This window comes from Neoarius graeffei, chromosome 3 (genome assembly GCF_027579695.1).
Source record: "Neoarius graeffei isolate fNeoGra1 chromosome 3, fNeoGra1.pri, whole genome shotgun sequence".
NCBI classification, from domain to species: Eukaryota; Metazoa; Chordata; class Actinopteri; order Siluriformes; family Ariidae; genus Neoarius; species Neoarius graeffei.
The window spans coordinates 7,990,809-8,010,453 of record NC_083571.1 but is presented as its reverse complement, the minus strand read 5'-3'; the positions used below and the strand labels follow the sequence as shown (position 1 = coordinate 8,010,453).

At 41.7% G+C, this 19,645-nt stretch overlaps 1 protein-coding gene across 3 annotated transcripts in view; it reads right to left on the bottom strand.

The window, feature by feature from the left end:
- The window catches only part of mthfd1l (methylenetetrahydrofolate dehydrogenase (NADP+ dependent) 1 like), a 166,963-nt gene that overhangs the window by 23,862 nt on the left and 123,456 nt on the right, over positions 1 to 19,645 (bottom strand). For all 3 annotated transcript variants that reach the window (XM_060916342.1, XM_060916343.1, XM_060916344.1), the window contains 2 exons: positions 13,250 to 13,357; positions 12,826 to 12,978 (listed from right to left, as the gene is read on the bottom strand). In XM_060916342.1, the coding sequence (XP_060772325.1) occupies positions 12,826 to 12,978; positions 13,250 to 13,357 (261 nt within the window). The remainder of the gene's footprint in view (positions 1 to 12,825; positions 12,979 to 13,249; positions 13,358 to 19,645) is intronic.

Below are 19,645 nucleotides of genomic sequence, written 5' to 3'. Positions count from 1 at the left end.
CCAGATCAAGCCGCCATTTTTCCACAAATTTGCAGAATTTTTGCCAAATTCTGAATAGAGTATTCACATCAAAGATTTAGTTTTATCTGTATTATTTCTTTCATCATTTTATTTCAAATTAAAACCATCACCATTCAAAACCGTATAGTTTATTGACTGTGAGTATATTTAGTGGGGGACCCCCACAGTACCCAGTTTCTGAGACAGACCCATATATATATATATATATATATATTTATTTATTATTGTCCATTCTGAGAAATGCATGAGTTTTAGAAATTCAAAACGATTCGATGCATTTAATAAGATTTAAACTTGTTCTTTTCATTAGTAGATCGTTTCAAGCATTTATTTCAGGAAGCAAAGAAACTAAATTATGTGCAAATTAAATAAAACAGATTTAATCTTACAGGTCGAATCTTCTTCTTATTATTATTATAGTCTTATTATGAGCAATGTTAGCTACATTTCTAAAGATTTTTTGCCTTTTGTCAGTTTTTTACTAATTAAATAGTTAAATTAAATGTATAATGAAAATCATTAAATCAGGGCATAAATAATTAAATTTTTGGTGTGAAATGTTTTGTTTACTGTTAAATTATTTTGCCGTATATTTAAATGATCACTGTCTCACAGCAAGAAGGTTCAGGATTTGAACCTCGTGACCGGCTGGGGCCTTTCTCCTGGACTAACATGTTCTCCTCGTGCCTGTGTGGGTTTCCTCAGGGTTCTCCGGTTTCCTCCAACAGTCCAGAGACGCGTTTTAGATCATCTGGCTGCTCTAAATCCCCCCCAGGTGTGTGTGAGTGTGATGGCTGTTGGTCTGCGTGTGTAAAGCCCTGTGATAGATTGGTGCCCTGCCCAGGGTGAACCCCGCCTCTCACTCAAAGTCAGCTGGGATTGGCTCCAGCTTCCCATCTGATCCTGACGGATAAGTGGAATAGATAATGGATGTCTGGATGTGTGCTGCTTTTTTGTTATGAAAAAGCAATTGAGGTGAAATGAAACCAATGTAATAAAATCCAGTGTTTGAAATCACAGAGCCTTTTCAACTTTTGCTCCAGCTCACATGTGACGTTCTGACGTGACCGTTTACCGATTCAGGCGTGTTCCAGCACATCTGCTCTACTGTAAGGAGATAAACCCATGGAGAAGCGGAAGTCCTCGAGTCACTCATTGTTCTCCAACTTGACCCTCCCTCACATATCTGAGGCATGACATCATCCGATTCCCAAAGCTCAGGCCTCTCTCTCTCCCTGTGTCTGCCCAACCGTCTGCCTCTCTCTCTCTCTCTCTGTCTGCCTCTCTCTCTCTCTGTGTCTGCCCCTCTCTCTCTCTCTCTCTCTGTGTCTGCCCCTCTCTCTCTCTCCCTCTCTGTGTCTGCCCCTCTCTCTCTCTCTCTCTCTCTCCCTCTCTGTGTCTGCCTCTCTGTCTGTTTGCCTCTCTCTCTGCCTGCCTCTCTGTCTCTCTGCCCATCTCACCTCTCTCTCTGCCTCTCTCTCTCTGCCCGTCTCACCCCTCTCTCTCTCTCTCTCTCTCTCTGTCTGCCCTTCTCTCTCTCTCTCTCCCTCTCTGTGTCTGCACCTCTCTGTCTCTCTCTCTGTCTCTCTGCCCATCTCACCTCTCTCTCTGCCCGTCTCACCTCTCTCTCTGCCCGTCTCACCTCTCTCTCTGTGTCTGCCCCTCTCTCTCTCTCCGTGTCTGCCTCTCTGTCTGCCTCTCTCGCTGCCTGCCTCTCTGTCTCTCTCTCTGCCCATCTCACCTCTCTCTCTGCCTCTCTCTCTCTGCCCATCTCACCTCTCTCTCTCTCTCTCTGCCAGTCTCTGCCTCTCTCTCTCTCTCTCTGCCCCTCTCTCACTGTCTGTCTGCCTTGGTCTGCCGTTCTCTCTGCCTTCCTCTCTCTCTCTCTCTCTCTCTCTCCACCTCTCTCTCTCTGCCTGTCTCATTCTCTCTGCCTGCCTCCCTCACTCTCTCTCTGCCCGTCTCACCTCTCTCTCACTCTCTCTCTCTGCCAGTCTCTGCCGTCTGTCTGCCTTGGTCTGCCGTTCTCTCTGCCTTCCTCTGTGTCTCTCTCTCTCTCTCTCTGCCTGCCTCCCTCACTCTCTCTGTCTCTCTCTCATGCTCTCCATCTGTGCCTCTCACTCTCTCCCTCACTCTGTCTGCCTCTCTTACTCAATCTGCCTCTCTCTCTCTCTCTGCCTCCCTCTCACTATAAACATCACTTTAAACACCGTTACCTTACTCACCCTGACACACACGAGTTTCTTTTGACAATACTGTAGAAAAAACACAACTCTGTGTAAACAACCATGTAAAGCTCGATGTTCAGTTGCTCCATTTCCAGTCATTTAAATCTAATTAAAGACGTCCGCTTTGTAACAGAATTACACTTTATTACATTACCACTCAACACTGGACAATTATGCAGCCATACACACTGCTTATCACATGATTACAGCCAGAAAATGAGTCCTAGGGATGAGTTCGGGTCCAGTTATTATTTTGTACAGTTCCTAAGTCACTAAATCGAGACGCATGAAAAGTATGAACAATAACAGCCAACTCCAGAATTACTGAGTTTAAAAAACACGTCGCGAATCATAGGATATAAATTTTTTGCATTTTCTTATATTGTTTTAAGTTAAAGGAAGATTTTGTATGTCAAAAAAAAAAAAGCATGCATATACTGTATGTTCCATAAACACGTCAACAAACAGTACAGCTTTCTGTCTGAGCCTCGACCCGATCGCCTCCCAAGCTCTCACCGTCCGATTCGTGTCCCTGTATATTTTAATACGTACATTATACAGCTCTGGATCGGACGCTACAACTAAAATGACATTTTGCTCCATCTTGTTACTTTGAAGTAAAGTGTGAAGTCATTGGAGAAATAAGACGCTGTATGTTGATTGGACAATTTCTTGCGCAAAAAAAAAAAAAAAAGAAAATAATGCCCTGCAGTGCCACCTCAAAAGTTGAATATTTATCTTGGAGGCGGGCAGGTGGGCGTGTTCTTGATTCGTGTACACAAGTGGCAAATCTCTCGGGGCTGCGCCCGCCTACTGTCACTTCCCAAACGAAATCCATGCCAACCTTCACAAAAAGCACAACCACCATCATCCCTTCTTCCTAATACCAGCCTGGATGCCAACGTCAGAGTGACTTACATAAGGGTCCTCAAAAATATGAATAAATTAAAAACTATAAAAGTGAAACAACATAAAATACAACCCCGATTCCAAAAAAGTTGGGACAAAGTACAAATTGTAAATAAAAACGGAATGCAATAATTTACAAATCTCAAAAACTGATATTGTATTCACAATAGAACATAGACAACATATCAAATGTCGAAAGTGAGACATTTTAAAATTTCATGCCAAATATTGGCTCATTTGAAATTTCATGACAGCAACACATCTCAAAAAAGTTGGGACAGGGGCAATAAGAGGCTGGAAAAGTTAAAGGTACAAAAAAGGAACAGCTGGAGGACCAAATTGCAACTCATTAGGGCAATTGGCAATAGGTCATTAACATGACTGGGTATAAAAAGAGCATCTTGGAGTGGCAGTGGCTCTCAGAAGTAAAAATGGGAAGAGGATCACCAATCCCCCTAATTCTGCGCCGACAAATAGTGGCGCAATATCAGAAAGGAGTTCGACAGTGTAAAATTGCAAAGAGTTTGAACATATCATCATCTACAGTGCATATCATCATCAAAAGATTCAGAGAATCTGGAAGAATCTCTGTGCGTAAGGGTCAAGGCCGGAAAACCATACTGGGTGCCCGTGATCTTCGGGCCCTTAGACGGCACTGCATCACATACAGGCATGCTTCTGTATTGGAAATCACAAAATGGGCTCAGGAATATTTCCAGAGAACATTATCTGTGAACACAATTCACCGTGCCATCCGCCGTTGCCAGCTAAAACTCTATAGTTCAAAGAAGAAGCCGTATCTAAACACGATCCAGAAGCGCAGACGTCTTCTCTGGGCCAAGGCTCATTTAAAATGGACTGTGGCAAAGTGGAAAACTGTTCTGTGGTCAGACGAATCAAAATGTGAAGTTCTTTATGGAAATCAGGGACGCCGTGTCATTCGGACTAAAGAGGAGAAGGACGACCCGAGTTGTTATCAGCGCTCAGTTCAGAAGCCTGCATCTCTGATGGTATGGGGTTGCATTAGTGCGTGTGGCATGGGCAGCTTACACATCTGGAAAGACACATCAATGCTGAAAGGTATATCCAGGTTCTAGAGCAACATATGCTCCCATCCAGATGACGTCTCTTTCAGGGAAGACCTTGCATTTTCCAACATGACAATGCCAAACCACATACTGCATCAATTACAGCATCATGGCTGCGTAGAAGAAGGGTCCGGGTACTGAACTGGCCAGCCTGCAGTCCAGATCTTTCACCCATAGAAAACATTTGGCGCATCATAAAACGGAGGATACGACAAAAAAGCCCTAAGACAGTTGAGCAACTAGAATCCTACATTAGACAAGAATGGGTTAACATTCCTATCCCTAAACTTGAGCAACTTGTCTCCTCAGTCCCCAGACGTTTACAGACTGTTGTAAAGAGAAAAGGGGATGTCTCACAGTGGGAAACATGGCCTTGTCCCAACTTTTTTGGAATCGGGGTTGTATGAAAAGCACACAAGTTAGTCAAACGGTTTACATCAACCCACAAAATAAAATATAACTGTAAACAAAAATAAAGAATGCAGGTCCGACCAAACGAGTTAGCGGATTAGAAAGCACTGAAAAAAAAATTCTACAACTGAAGCTAAAAAAGGATTAACTTAGATTTCAAGGGTGAATGAAAATCACTCTACTAAAAACAATAATATACAGTGTCTTGCAAAAGTATTCGTCCCCCTTGGCGTTTGTCCTGTTTTGTCGCATTACAAGCTGGAATTAAAATGGATTTTTGGAGGGTTAGCACCATTTGATTTACACAACATGCCTACAACTTTAAAGGTGAATTTTTTTTTGTGTCACAAACAGTAATTAAGATGAAAAAACAGAAATCTGGAGTGTGCATAAGTATTCACCCTTTTTCATATTCACCCCTAAATAAGAGCTGGTCCAACCAATTCACTTCATAAATCACATAATTAGTTGATTAACATCCACCTGTGTGCAATCAAAGTGTCACATGATCTGTCACATGATGTCTGTATAAATAAGCCTGTTCTGGAAGGACCCTGACTCTGCAACACTACTAAGCAAGCAACATGAAAACCAAGCAGCCTCCAAACAGGTCAGAGACAAAGTTGTGGAGAAGTATAGATCAGGGTTGGGTTATAAAAAATATCCCAAACTTTGAATATCCCACAGAGCTCCATTAAATCCATTATAGCAAAATGGAAAGAATATGGAACCACTACAAACCTGACAAGAGAAGGCCCCGCCCACCAAAACTCACAGACCGGGCAAGGAGGGCATTAATCAGAGATGCAACAGAGTGGGCAGGGCTTTATAGAAGAATGGCCAGAAAAAAGCCATTGCTGAAGAAAACACGTTTGGAGTTTACCCAACAGTATGTGGCAGACTCCCTAAACACATGGAAGAATAGCTTCTGGTCAAATGAGACTAAAATTGATCTTTTTGGCCATCATGGGAAACGCCATGTGTGGCGCAAACCCAACACCCTGAGAACACCATTCCTACAGTGAAGCATGGTGGTGGCAGCATCATGCTGTGGGGATGTTTTTCATCTGCAGGGATATGAAAGCTGGTCAGGACTGAAGGAAAGATGGATGGCACTAAATACAGGGCAATTCTGGAGGAAAACCTGTTTGAGTCGGCCAGAGGTTTGAGACTGGGACGAAGGTTCACGTTCCAGCAGGACAATGACCCTAAACATACTGCTAAAGCTACACTGGAGTGGTTTAAAGGGAAACATTTAAATGTCTTGGAATGGCCGATTCAAAGCCCAGACCTCAATCCAATTGAGAATCTGTGGCATAACTTGAAGATTGCTGTTAGACCAACGCAACCCATCTAACTTGAAGGAGGCGAAGCAGTTTTGCCTTGAGGAACGGGCAAAAATCCCAGTGGCTAGCTGTGCTAAGCTAATAGAGACATACCCCAAGAGACTTGCAGCTGTAATTGCAGCAATAGGTGGCTCTACAAAGTATTGGCTTTTTTTGGGGTGTGTGTGAGACAAACACCAAGGGGGATGAATACTTTTGCAAGGCAACCCCTACTGCTGCACCCTTCATGATCAGACACCAAATCGTAAAAGCACCAAACTGATCACGTGGACTGACTTACAGTGAGCGTTTTCATTCTCTGTGAAACTGCATCATGCTTTCGACGTCAATAAATAAATTCATTGTAATGAAAGATAATAAATGTAATCTGGAAGAAGCCCCATGAGAAATTACTTGTTTGTGAAGTACGCAATAAAACAGCGCGAAATACACCGTCTTCCTGCCCGAGTTACGGCTGAACGAATTAAATAAATTGCTCCAAAGCGAGCAAGACTGCAAGAATGAAAATGTCAGGAAGCCCAATTCTAGGAAACGCAAACTTAATTTTCTTTGTTCGACGAGAACATCGCACCATGTCTGAGTGTTTACAAAGATAAAGGCGTGAGGAAAAAAAATGTAAACAAGCCATAAAAGGAGAAGATTCCAGTCATGCCGAGGTCTGAGAGAGGCACGGAGATGCCTGGGGTCTTTGGGCAGGGATTGGAAAAACAGGACAGAACTGGAGCACATGGAGATTCATGGTATATCATCATCATCATCATTAAGGGTCATGGGATTCAAACCATGCACATAAAAAAAAAACACTGTTTTTACAATCCTCGTCAATCCTTTCAGTCTCCAGACCCTTAATACGGTTTAATAAAGCTTCATTAAAATGTCATAAACTGAACGCTGAAGTTGGATCGCTTTGCGTGTTAGTCAAGGCCATGTAATGTGTCTCCTATCAGGAGCAAAAACACACACGATCAGGAAATTTCCCCTGGTGCTGGTTTAAAAAAAATAAAAAATCCGTGCAGCAATTCCAGAGATCACAAGCACAACCTGAAACCTGGACCCAATTAACATGAGCAACAATAACAACCGACTTCGGTTACCGACCAATTAAAAGAGCTGAATGAGAGGACCGCTCTGATAACATGGACAATTTTAACAGGATTTTTTTTTTTTAACAGGCAGGATGAAGGACGGGGGGGGGGGGGGGGGGGGGGGGGGGGGGGGGGGGTGTAAAAAAAAAAAAAGGCCACAAAAATTTTCTTTAAAATTGAAAGTGATAAAAAAAAGTTAATAAATGGACAGAAAAAAAATATATGATGATATGATTGGTCAGAAGGTGTTTGTTCATTTTCTTTACTACAACCCCGATTCCAAAAAAAGTTGGAACAAAGTACAAATTGTAAATAAAAACGGAATGCAATGATGTAGAAGTTTCAAAATTCCATATTTTATTCAGAATAGAACATAGATGACATATCAAATGTTTAAACTGAGAAAATGCATCATTTAAAGAGAAAAATTAGGTGATTTTAAATTTCATGACAACAACACATCTCAAAAAAGTTGGGACAAGGCCATGTTTGCCACTGTGAGACATCCCCTTTTCTCTTTACAACAGTCTGTAAACGTCTGGGGACTGAGGAGACAAGTTGCTCAAGTTTAGGGATAGGAATGTTAACCCATTCTTGTCGAATGTAGGATTCTAGTTGCTCAACTGTCTTAGGTCTTTTTTGTCGTATCTTCCATTTTATGATGCGCCAAATGTTTTCTATGGGTGAAAGATCTGGACTGCAGGCTGGCCAGTTCAGTACCCGGACCCTTCTTCTACACAGCCATGATGCTGTAATTGATGCAGTATGTGGTTTGGCATTGTCATGTTGGAAAATGCAAGGTCTTCCCTGAAAGAGACGTCGTCTGGATGGGAGCTTATGTTGCTCTAGAACCTGGATATACCTTTCAGCATTGATGGTGTCTTTCCAGATGTGTAAGCTGCTCATGCCACACGCACTAATGCAACCCCATACCATCAGAGATGCAGGCTTCTGAACTGAGCGCTGATAACAACTTGGGTCGTCCTTCTCCTCTTTAGTCCGAATGACACGGCGTCCCTGATTTCCATAAAGAACTTCAAATTTTGATTCGTCTGACCACAGAACAGTTTTCCACTTTGCCACAGTCCATTTTAAATGAGCCTTGGCCCAGAGAAGACGTCTGCGCTTCTGGATCGTGTTTAGATACGGCTTCTTCTTTGAACTATAGAGTTTTAGCTGGCAACGGCGGATGGCACGGTGAATTGTGTTCACAGATAATGTTCTCTGGAAATATTCCTGAGCCCATTTTGTGATTTCCAATACAGAAGCATGCCTGTATGTGATGCAGTGCCGTCTAAGGGCCCGAAGATCACGGGCACCCAGTATGGTTTTCCGGCCTTGACCCTTACGCACAGAGATTCTTCCAGATTCTCTGAATCTTCTGATGATATTATGCACTGTAGATGATGATGTGTTCAAACTCTTTGCAATTTTACACTGTCGAACTCCTTTCTGATATTGCTCCACTATTTGTCGGTGCAGAATTAGGGGGATTGGTGATCCTCTTCCCATCTTTACTTCTGAGAGCCGCTGCCACTCCAAGATGCTCTTTTTATACCCAGTCATGTTAATGACCTATTGCCAATTGACCTAATGAGTTGCAATTTGGTCCTCCAGCTGTTCCTTTTTTGTACCTTTAACTTTTCCAGCCTCTTATTGCCCCTGTCCCAACTTTTTTGAGATGCGTTGCTGTCATGAAATTTCAAATGAGCCAATATTTGGCATGAAATTTCAAAATGTCTCACTTTCGACATTTGATATGTTGTCTATGTTCTATTGTGAATACAATATCAGTTTCTGAGATTTGTAAATTATTGCATTCCGTTTTTATTTACAATTTGTACTTTGTCCCAACTTTTTTGGAATCGGGGTTGTACAAATACGCAGGTGATTATAGAAAATCGTGCGTGCTGATTCGGACTCTTTCTCGAAAATCACCTCGAGTGACTCGGCAAAATGGCGGCCGATCATTTCGTCACCGTAAGTGAGGAAGAATTACAAACGATGAAAGAAAATGCTGTTCCTAAAATAAAAGCACTAAAGATGCTACGAAGTTTGGTCTAAAACTATTCAAAAATGAGGTGGAGTTGTGATTTATTTTATCGATTTCAAAACAAAAAAAATATTTTATGTGACTCGGTGTCGATCATTGACAAGTCTGCGCCGCAAAGTTATTACATTTACATCCTGCTTTTGAAGATTGAAGTTTTTTAATACGATTTTTTTTAAAAACAAACAATCACGTGTATTTATACTAAAACAATTATCCGTGTCAGGCTCAGTGAATGTCGGTGATTATTATACATATACAGTAGGACACTTTTTCAATGGAATTAAAACACGTGTTCTAGTCCCTTCTAGCGGGTTTCATTCATTTGGTTTGAAAGCATGCAATACTGTTCGCATATCGCTTATCCTACGTGTATTACGTCACACTAATTAATGGAGAATGAGGGTTGAATATGGTTTACGATATTGTACGGTTGTCAAGACAACATGACGTCACACGCCGGAGACGTAAAACTTCCATGCTAGCGAGTGAGCGACTGTGACAATTTGTGAATAAACATGGCCGCCAGGTTTGCTTTTTTCGTGGTCTATCAGATCTATTCCATTCAGCTACTCGTCTTCGACGCGTTCAAGTTCATGCTAGCTGAATGGAATAGATCTGATAGACCACTCAACACCAGCCAATATTATTTATAATAACCTCGACGACTTCTCTGTTATTATTCACGTCACCATCGGCGAATAATTGTTAAATAATGTATTCATGAGAGATAAACTTTAAGTCACTTTACATTTTCTGACATCTTCAAGAAAGCAAAGGAGTTTACACTATGCAACATGATGAAAAAAAAAGAGCGAGAGATTGGTGAGGGACCGAGTGTTTATCGCTGCTATAATATAAGTACAAACATGAACTAACAACATTAAATGGAACTGCAAGAACATAAAATGTAACAAGCTTCATTTTTCAAGTGTAGGTCATAAAAAGAATTTTCCCCGACACCTAATTATTTTTGTTTAGTGGACCGAAAGCTACTGAATTCGAATCACAGACTTCCAATTTTATTTTTTTTAAAAATAGAACAATTAATGAATTTATCTCCACGTGACCCTAAATTCTCCACTATTTTTTTCCTGCTTCACCATGACCCAATACAAGATACTACATCATGCATGACGTCACGTGGTGGGCTTTCCCTGTTTACACAAGGCATTGTGGGATACGAATTTGAAACAGGAGAGAAAAATGGAGGACGTGAGTGTGCGAATGAAACGTGAAAGACTGACTACAGTAACGGAAAGAAAGTGAGAAGAAAAGACGTTATGCTATATACCAGGGCTTTTCAAAGTGTGGGGTGCACCTCCCCTGGGGGGCGCCAGAGTTCTTCAGGGGGGGCGCAACGTGAGGAAACATGAACCAGAATAAGTTACTATTGCGGACATTTAGCGAACTTCAGCTAGCCTTTGCCAGAGACAAAATGGATCGATTTTTAGTACCTAAAGCTACAGTGAGTGAGGAGACAGTCTGGGCCAAGCAAAAAAACAGACCCTCCAGGATTTCGTGATGTTGCGATTTGCAACTTCAATGCAAATTCAACCAATCCCCGCGAATTCAGGGCGGTGTTGCAATTATATCCAATCACCGCAACCTTCCCGCAAATTTGACCAATCGTTGGCATCGTCTTGAGGTGACGTCGACAAACTACCTTCCGCCTTACTTCCGTGTATACGTTCAAGAGAAGCAGCATGAGCGCAGTGTTGCCAGATTGAGCGGTTTTAAGTGCATTTTGGCGGGTTTTGAACATATTTTGGACTGGAAAACGTCAGCAGTATCTGGCAACACTGCATGATGTGCGAGTCAGTGTTTATGTAGGCTTAAATTCTGTTACTGAAAGTGTGTTGTGTTTACAGTGAAGGACTGTGTGCACTTTATATTATTTTTTACTTAATACAAGAAATTAATGGCTGCCAACATTTTTGCCAAAATGGTATTTTATTTTCCATTGTTTAGGCAGCTTCAGCATCATACTGAGAGATTCTGTTCAATTTTTTTTTTCTTCTATGAAGCCTGAGCCATTTATTTTATTAGTTTATAATTATTGTTTAATTTAGTCTTCAGGAGAGACTGCCTGCACACAGTACTGGTATTAATAGTTTTTTTTTCTTACATGAAAGCTGAGGCATTTATATTATACTTGAAGGTAACTTCATGTTGTGCTGTGAGGTTCTCTGCACTTTAACTTTTGAACCAACAGGTGCATTTGGATAAGTAAAGCCTATTTTTCTGCATTTTTGTAGTCCTGGTAATCTTTCATATTGGTAAAGTTGTTTATAGGACCATTTCTCAGTGTCTTTGTTTTTGTAATCAATAGTTTTTCGGTAATAACTTAATATTTAACATATCACTCAATTTTAATCACAAAAAGAGAAAATCGCAACAATTTCTCGCAACTTTCACTTCCTCCTGCAATGTAATCGCAACAAAAACCTAAAAAACACCGCAACCTTCATCGCAATTTTTTGGAAAACCCCCCGCAACATCAGACATTTTAGCCCGCAACAATCACAAAAAAGGCCCGTGAAATCCTGGGGGGACTGAAAAAAGAAGGAAGTATGACCACGATTATTTAAAGTTTGGATTTTCATGGACTGGATCTGAAGATGCTCCACTCCCACAGTGTGTTGTCTGCCAAGAGGTGCTAGCTAACGATGCTATGAGATGTTTAAAATGTGTAAAACAAGATGTTTTAAAAAGAAAAGCACAGATGTTTAAAATGTGTAAAAGAAAAAAATAAAAATGTGTACAACAACCATTTTTTTTTTAAATACGAATGGAACATTAAGTATAGCAACAACAAAAATTGTGAGGGGGGGGGGCGCTGCTGTTTATTTGCTCTCTGAGGGGGGGCTGACTCTCCCACACTTTGAAAACCCCTGCTATATACGAAGGAAAGGAAACGCAGGACCAAACTAATAAATATCGGCGCTCAGCGAGCACCTCGGTGTGATCAGCTGTTCGTTTAGTGACAGAATGACGGAACTGTCAGTGCACGCTCAAAGGTAAACCTGCGCATGCGCACACACACACACACACACGGACTTCCTCTGTCTGCTTGACTGCATTAAACGAGCGATTTCATGCACATTATTTGCTTTAATCCCCTCAAATTAAATAACTTCCCAGCCACAGAACAGAATGGCCTGATGTTTTGTGAGAATGACCAAATTTCAGAGGGAACTAGATTTCACGAAATCGAAAGGCCGTCTAGCTTTAAATAAATTAAAAAAATGCATATAAAAATCTGCAAATTGATGCCGTCTAAGAAAGAGGAATTTAAAAAAAAAATTCAGGATGTGCCGTTATAAGAAAATGTACCTAATGAACCTGATTGGTTCTTTCATCTTGGTTTATCGGTGTATATTTGTGTAAAAGGATATGACTGAAGGGTGGGTATTAAATTAGCAGAAGGAGTAAATCTGATGAGATGAAATGAGATGTTTAACTGATCCTGAGGGAACTTGTAATTTCATAACTCTCTCGTTATTTGGGATTTTAGTGAATCTAAAAGGTCTTCTTGCGATAAGCGACATCGATTTTTTTAAAACGCTCAACAGTATAAGTGAAAAAGAGACTTATGTGATGAAGGTAAAGGAACTACAAACTAGGACGTATTAACAAAAAAAAAACACAATAAACAACTGCTCAGCTATGGAGTCCGGTACTCACTGTTCCAACCAGCGGATAAATAAACCCCGCCCCGATGCTGGCACGGATGTCTCTGATTGGCAGGATGAATCCGGTAGGCACGCCCTTTTTCTCAGGCATGTGAGAGAGAGACAGGTGGGTTTTGGCCATGCAGATAGGTAGAGTGTCGAAGCCCTGTGAAACAAGAAACAACACAATTTATTTCATCAGCTTGTGTCGGATCAGAGGCTGAAATTAACACCATTAAAGTCAAATCCGAGTCAAATTTTTGCAGGCAGAGAGCCACAGCAAGGTCACGATGTAATGCAAATAAAAACATCTCTTCATCACTTTCATAAAAAGATACTCGTTTTCTTTGGGAGGAAAAACGGTGAATCTTTTTCGCTGCAGTGAAGTCCACTATACACCCAGAGAAATTGTGATTTCTTTTTGGAAATCGTCTCACCTGTTGTGTATAATAGTCAATTTTAGCTTGTGCTTCAGACGATAACTCGATATCATCGGCTCCATAAACCTGCTGTGCGATAGTGCGGATTTTCTCCACGATGGGGGTCTGTGAGAGAAAAACAAAAAGTTCATTACATTAAATACGTAGTATCAACACCAGTCCTGGGATCGGTCCAATATCATGCTCATTGGCTCGTTCTTTGAAAAACGCCAACCAGACGACACAAATCTTTGCTCACCAGGGTCTACACGTTGCTGTTAGGGTGTAATGCTACCTTCAAGTCTGTAAGGACGTGTTTGGCGGTCATGATTCATCATCATCATCATCATCATCATTCCCACTTGTTGGTCGTTGCAAACTCAGGGCAATCCTGGGTTGAAAGAGTCCTTTGAGTCAGCCCTTTTACCTGCATCAATTTCTTGAGTTGCGCTCTGTCTATTCCGACACACATCTTGGCCACACGTCATTTCTCGACCATAAAATACGTTTGTTTCAGCAGGGAGGATGGATGTTTTTGGGTGACGTGACCAATATGCTTTAAGTATACAGTGTCTTGCAAAAGCATTCGTCCCCCTTGGTGTTTGTCCTGTTTTGTCGCATTACAAGCTGGAATTAAAATGGATTTTTGGAGGGTTAGCACCATTTGATTTACACAACAGGCCTACAGCTTTAAAGGTGAAAATTGTTTTATTGTGACACAAACAATAATTAAGATGAAAAAACAGAAATCTGGAGTGTGCACAGGTATTCACCCCCAGTCAATACTTTGTAGAACCACCTTTTGCTGCAATTCCAGCTGCAAGTCTCTTGGGGTATGTCTCTATTAGCTTAGCACATCTAGCCACTGGGATTTTTGCCCGTTCCTCAAGGCAAAACTGCTCCAACCCCTTCAAGTTAGATGGGTTGCATTGGTGGACAGCAATCTTCAAGATTCTCAATTGGATTGAGGTCTGGGCTTTGACTAGGCCGTTCCAAGACATTTAAACGTTTCCCTTTAAACCACTCCAGTGAGGCTTTAGCAGTATGTTTAGGGTCATTGTCCTGCTGGAACATGAACCTTCATCCCAGTCTCAAACCTCTGGCCGACTCAAACAGGTTTTCCTCCAGAATTGCCCTGTATTTAGTGCCATCCATCTTTCCTTCAGTCCTGACCAGCTTTCATATCCCTGCAGATGAAAAACATCCCCACAGCATGATGCTGCCACCACCATGCTTCACTGTAGGAATGGTGTTCTCAGGGTATTGGGTTTGCGCCACACATGGTGTTTCCCATGATGGACCAAAATATCAATTTTAGTCTCATTTGACCAAAGAATCTTCTTCCATGTGTTTGGGGAGTCTGCCACATGCTGTTGGGTAAACTCCATACGTGTTTTCTTAAGCAATGGCTTTTTTCTGGCCACTCTTCCATAAAGCCCCGCCCACTCTGTGGCATGTACGGCTTAAAACGGTCCTATGGACAGATACTCCCATCTCCGCTGTGGATCTTTGCAGCTCCTTCAGTGTTCTCTTTGGTGTCTTTGTTGCATCTCTGATTAATGCCCTCCTTGCCCGGTCTGTGAGTTTTGGTGGGCGGGGCCTTCTCTTGTCAGGTTTGTAGTAGTGCCATATTCTTTCCATTTTGCTCTAATGGATTTAATGGTGCTCCCTGGGATATTCAAAGTTTGGGATATTTTTTATAACCCAACCCTGATCTATACTTCTCCACAACTTTGTCTCTGACCTGTTTGGAGGCTCCTTGGTTTTCATGTTGCTTGCTTAGTCGTGTTGCAGAGTCAGGGTCCTTCCAGAACAGGGTGATTTATACAGACATCATGTGACAGAACATGTGACACTTTGATTGCACACAGGTGGATCTTAATCAACTAATTATCTGACTTATGAAGTGAACTGGTTGGACCAGCTCTTATTTAGGGGTGAATATGAAAGGGGGCGAATACTTATGCACACTCCAGATTTCTGTTTTTTTCATCTTAATTATTGTTTGTGTCACAATAAAACAACTATTTTCACCTTTAAAGTGGTAGAAATGTTGTGTAATTCAAATGGTGCTCACCATTGTAATGCAACAAAACAGGACAAACACCAAGGGGGATAAATACTTTTGCAAGACACTTGAAAGCAGGGTTTACTTCTTCGGTTTCATCTTGGCCACTGGTGTTTGGTTCGCCCTTTTCCTTGGATCATTTTATGCGTTGGTATCCCCCTTCCACCATTCTTTGTAGGAGCCCCGTTGATTACGACATTGATTTGGTTGGATTAAAAATAAATGCATGGCTTGAAGGGAAAAAAAAAAGGATGGCTGAGAATATTTTTCATTTTTATTTCATGTTTGTTTTGCATCATCATCAATGAGAAAATGTTTAACATGTAAAATTACTCCTTCACTCTTCGCACTTGCTGTAGGCGTCACATTCATATCACATTTATTTTTGCTACAGACACGCCGCCGTTTCGGACAGGTGGGATCCACGGAAAAAAAGACGAGTTCCCGAGCTGTAATTCCAACCTTGTTGTGGTTTTTGAATGGACCTTGCAATGATGATATTTCCATCGAGGACTTGAGGGCAGAGCCAAATAAAATGTTCCATGAGGCCCCTGACTGATTAATAAACTTCACTGTTTGTATCTATAATCACATGAGTAGAGAAAAACAAAACCCACATTCTCATACTTGTCTTCAATCTGAGAATGACAGGGAGGGGCTAAAATAAAAAAAAAAAAAAGTTTCAATGAATCTCTAATTGGAAATGCTCCATGATATAAGTAATAAGTAGGAACCAGAATATCTAATCTCTCTAAAAGTGTATCTTTCTCCGTGTGTACGCTCATAAATCTGCGTTCCCTCAGGTCAGAAGTGTATAGCGTGTGGAATGTAAATCGGCTCGTGGGGACGAGCAGCAGGCGGACGCGAAGCGCTGCTTTTAATGAGATCTCTTAATCACTGTCACAACTTCCCAAAGCGGCGGAGTCTAACTGAAACCTGATGTTCTCACCGAGGACTCTAATAAACATGAACAATGGCGTGTTCTTCCGTTCTACACAAATGAAGCCAAAATTCCTTTGCCATGTTGTAGAATCGGAGCCAGAGTCTTCAAGTCTTCGCAGTGGAGACGAGCATCGAAATCGGGTACACCTTCTCATTTGGTAGCTCCGCCCCTTTCTCCCAATACCAAGATCCAGCATGTCGCAAAGGCAAGCATAGCCACGCCTTCTTACGATATAGCAGAATCACTTTTTAAAAGCTAATCTCTAAAGAAAACAGGTTATTGTTACTGTAATACATGGGGATGGTTGGAGCTACGTTATACTGCATCCAGCCAGCAGAGGCGCTAGACCTGTGGATGCTTCACGTTTTAGAGACGTTATGCAGTCTTTGGTTTTTACCAAAGCCAGATTTGGAGCTTCCATCCTAATCCGACACGTCGATCTGAGCGTGCAGCTCATTTAACAGCTCGCTAATCAACCTGGCTAACGCTTATATGTACATATCATCGTTCTTTGCATGTTAGCTAACTTTCTAGCATACTGGTTTTAATTACATTATATAATTCTTAGCCTGCTCTTAGCTAAATTTCTTGCTAATTTTGTGACTGGTTTTAATTATAAAACATAACTGTGCACGTTTTAGCTGACTTGCTAGCAAAATTTGAGTAATGAACATAATTCCAAAACAAAATAGTTAGCATGATGGCATTTGTTTATTATTTTTTTGTAGAGGAAACTTGGCGAAACTGCTTTCGCTACACAAAATAATAGTTAGCATTGCAGCTGACTTGCTAGCTACTGGCATCTCATCTCATTATCTCTCGCCGCTTTATCCTGTCCTACAGGGTCGCAGGCGAGCTGGAGCCTATCCCAGCTGACTACGGGCGAAAGGCGGGGTACACCCTGGACAAGTCGCCAGGTCATCACAGGGCTGACACATAGACACAGACAACCATTCACACACTTTCACATTCACACCTACGCTCAATTTAGAGTCACCAGTTAACCTAACCTGCATGTCTTTGGACTGTGGGGGAAACCGGAGCACCCGGAGGAAACCCACGCGGACACGGGGAGAACATGCAAACTCTGCACAGAAAGGCCCTCGCCGGCCACGGGACTCGAACCCGGACCTTCTTGCTGTGAGGTGACAGTGCTAACCACTACACCACAGTGCCGCCAGCTACTGGCATTAATTACATAATTTAGCAAATATGCTAACTATCAATTATTATAAAACTCATCATGCTTTCAATTACAGAACACAATATTTAGCCTTGCAAATAACTTGCGAATGAACCTCGCTACTTGTTTTAATTATGAACATGGAATTAGCATAATTAGCATGTTTGCTGACATAACTGTTAACCTGTTTGGTGCTTTAGCAAACTTGCTGCTGATTTCAGTTACATAATATAATAATAATCAGCATTGAGGACAACTTGTTAGCAAACCTGGCTAGTGGTGTTAGTTACATAACATCGCTAAAGAGTTAGCAAACATGCTAACTAATCCAGTTACTGGGTTTATTTGCTTTTCGCTGCTAAAACTAAAAACTTTATCAGGTTTCAGTTACAGTATAATACTTAGCATTGCAGCTAACTTGCTAGCAAACCTGGCTACTGGTTTTATTTACACAGCATAACTTAGTCTTCACTAATTTGTTTACTGTAAAAACGTGTTCACACACACTGAATCATCAACTTTCTCACAAAGTTTGCTATTTGTTTTAGTTACACCACATAATAATAATTGTTAGCGTCTCATATTAGCTAACTTGCTAGGTAACATAGATGCCTGGGCTGCCAACTCTCACGCAATGAGCGTGAGACACACGCACTTGATTGTCTTCACACGCCATACCTCCGATTTCTCATGCTAGAAAAAAATCTAGTTTATCTATCTAATCTAGGCTACCCATTGCGTCGCGCCAACCACTTGCGATTGATCAATTACGCCTTACGCACGGCTAAACAGGCAGAGAGGTGTTCCCTTCTGTACACACTCCGCTATGGTAGGTGGCGCATCTAATGATGCTGCACTTGCCGGAAGTTGGATAATTGCCTACCGTCAATTTAGAGGAAGAGGAGAGAGAAGAAGGTATCCGAGTTGAAGACGGGTGTCTCAGACAGGTTTGTACATATGCACGCCAATGTGTGGTGTTACTGGCGTAATTATGAACTTATATAAAGTTTCTTAATCGTTTTAACCTATAAGTGTTGTGAGAATATTTAATGCCATATCGAGAGCTGTGTACTAGGCATGCTAAATCATTATAGGCCTACTGCCGTGCCACAGCCTCTATCTTCCCCAACAAGCAGCACGGGAGAGCACCTCCTTAGCACACGGTTATTAAGGCGCATTTTTAGTTTGTTTAATGTATGTTATCATACTGGGGCGGCACGGTGGTGTAGTGGTTAGCGCTGTCGCCTCACGGCAAGAAGGTCCGGGTTCGAGCCCCGTGGCCGGCGAGGGCCTTTCTGTGCGGAGTTTGCATGTTGTCCACGTGGGTTTCCTCCGGGTGCTCCGGTTTCCCCCACAGTCCAAAGACATGCAGGTTACCATATTTTCTGGACTATAGAGCGCACCTGTATATAAGCCGCATCCGCTCTATTTTTAAAAAAAAATTTAAAAAAAAGATGTACAAGCCGCACCGGGCTATAAGCCGCAGATATCTATGTTGAAAAATTAGATATTTACTGCATGTACAGAACGATTTTGTACTGTAAATGTACATGTATGTACCTGAACAGATTCTTTCCGAACAGTGCCTTTTAACACGGCAGCAACTTTGCTGATTAAAACGGAATAGAACCAAGAGAAAATAACCGGTATTTATTTACCTTCATTTCTCCTGTGTTTGAAACCACAAGTCACTTTAATCATCTTCGCTGGATTTGAAAATAATTACCAGTTAGTAATTTGTCGTGCGTGTTCTATCTGCTAAAGATCTGCTAATTCTTCTTTGCATTGATTTTTCGTCTATTTTTGATTCTACTTCCGGTTAGAGCGCCCCTAGCGGTGGAAGAAAAATCCACAGAATAGCCGCACCTTTGTATAAGCCGCATGGTTCAAAACCTAGGAAAAAAGTAGCGGCTTATAGTCCAGAAAATACGGTAGGTTAACTGGTGACTCTAAATTGACCGTAGGTGTGAATGCGAGTGTGAATGGCTGTCATGACCTGGCGACTTGTCCAGGGTGTACCCCGCCTTTCGCCCGTAGTCAGCTGGGATAGGCTCCAGCTTGCCTGCGACCCTGTAGAACAGGATAAAGCGGCTACAGATAATGAGATGAGATGTTATCATACTTTATGACTTTATTTGAAGCCATACTGGAAATGTTGTAAAATAAAGCAAGTAAGAGATAATATTACAAATGCAAGAAGAGCCATTAGCCACCATACCT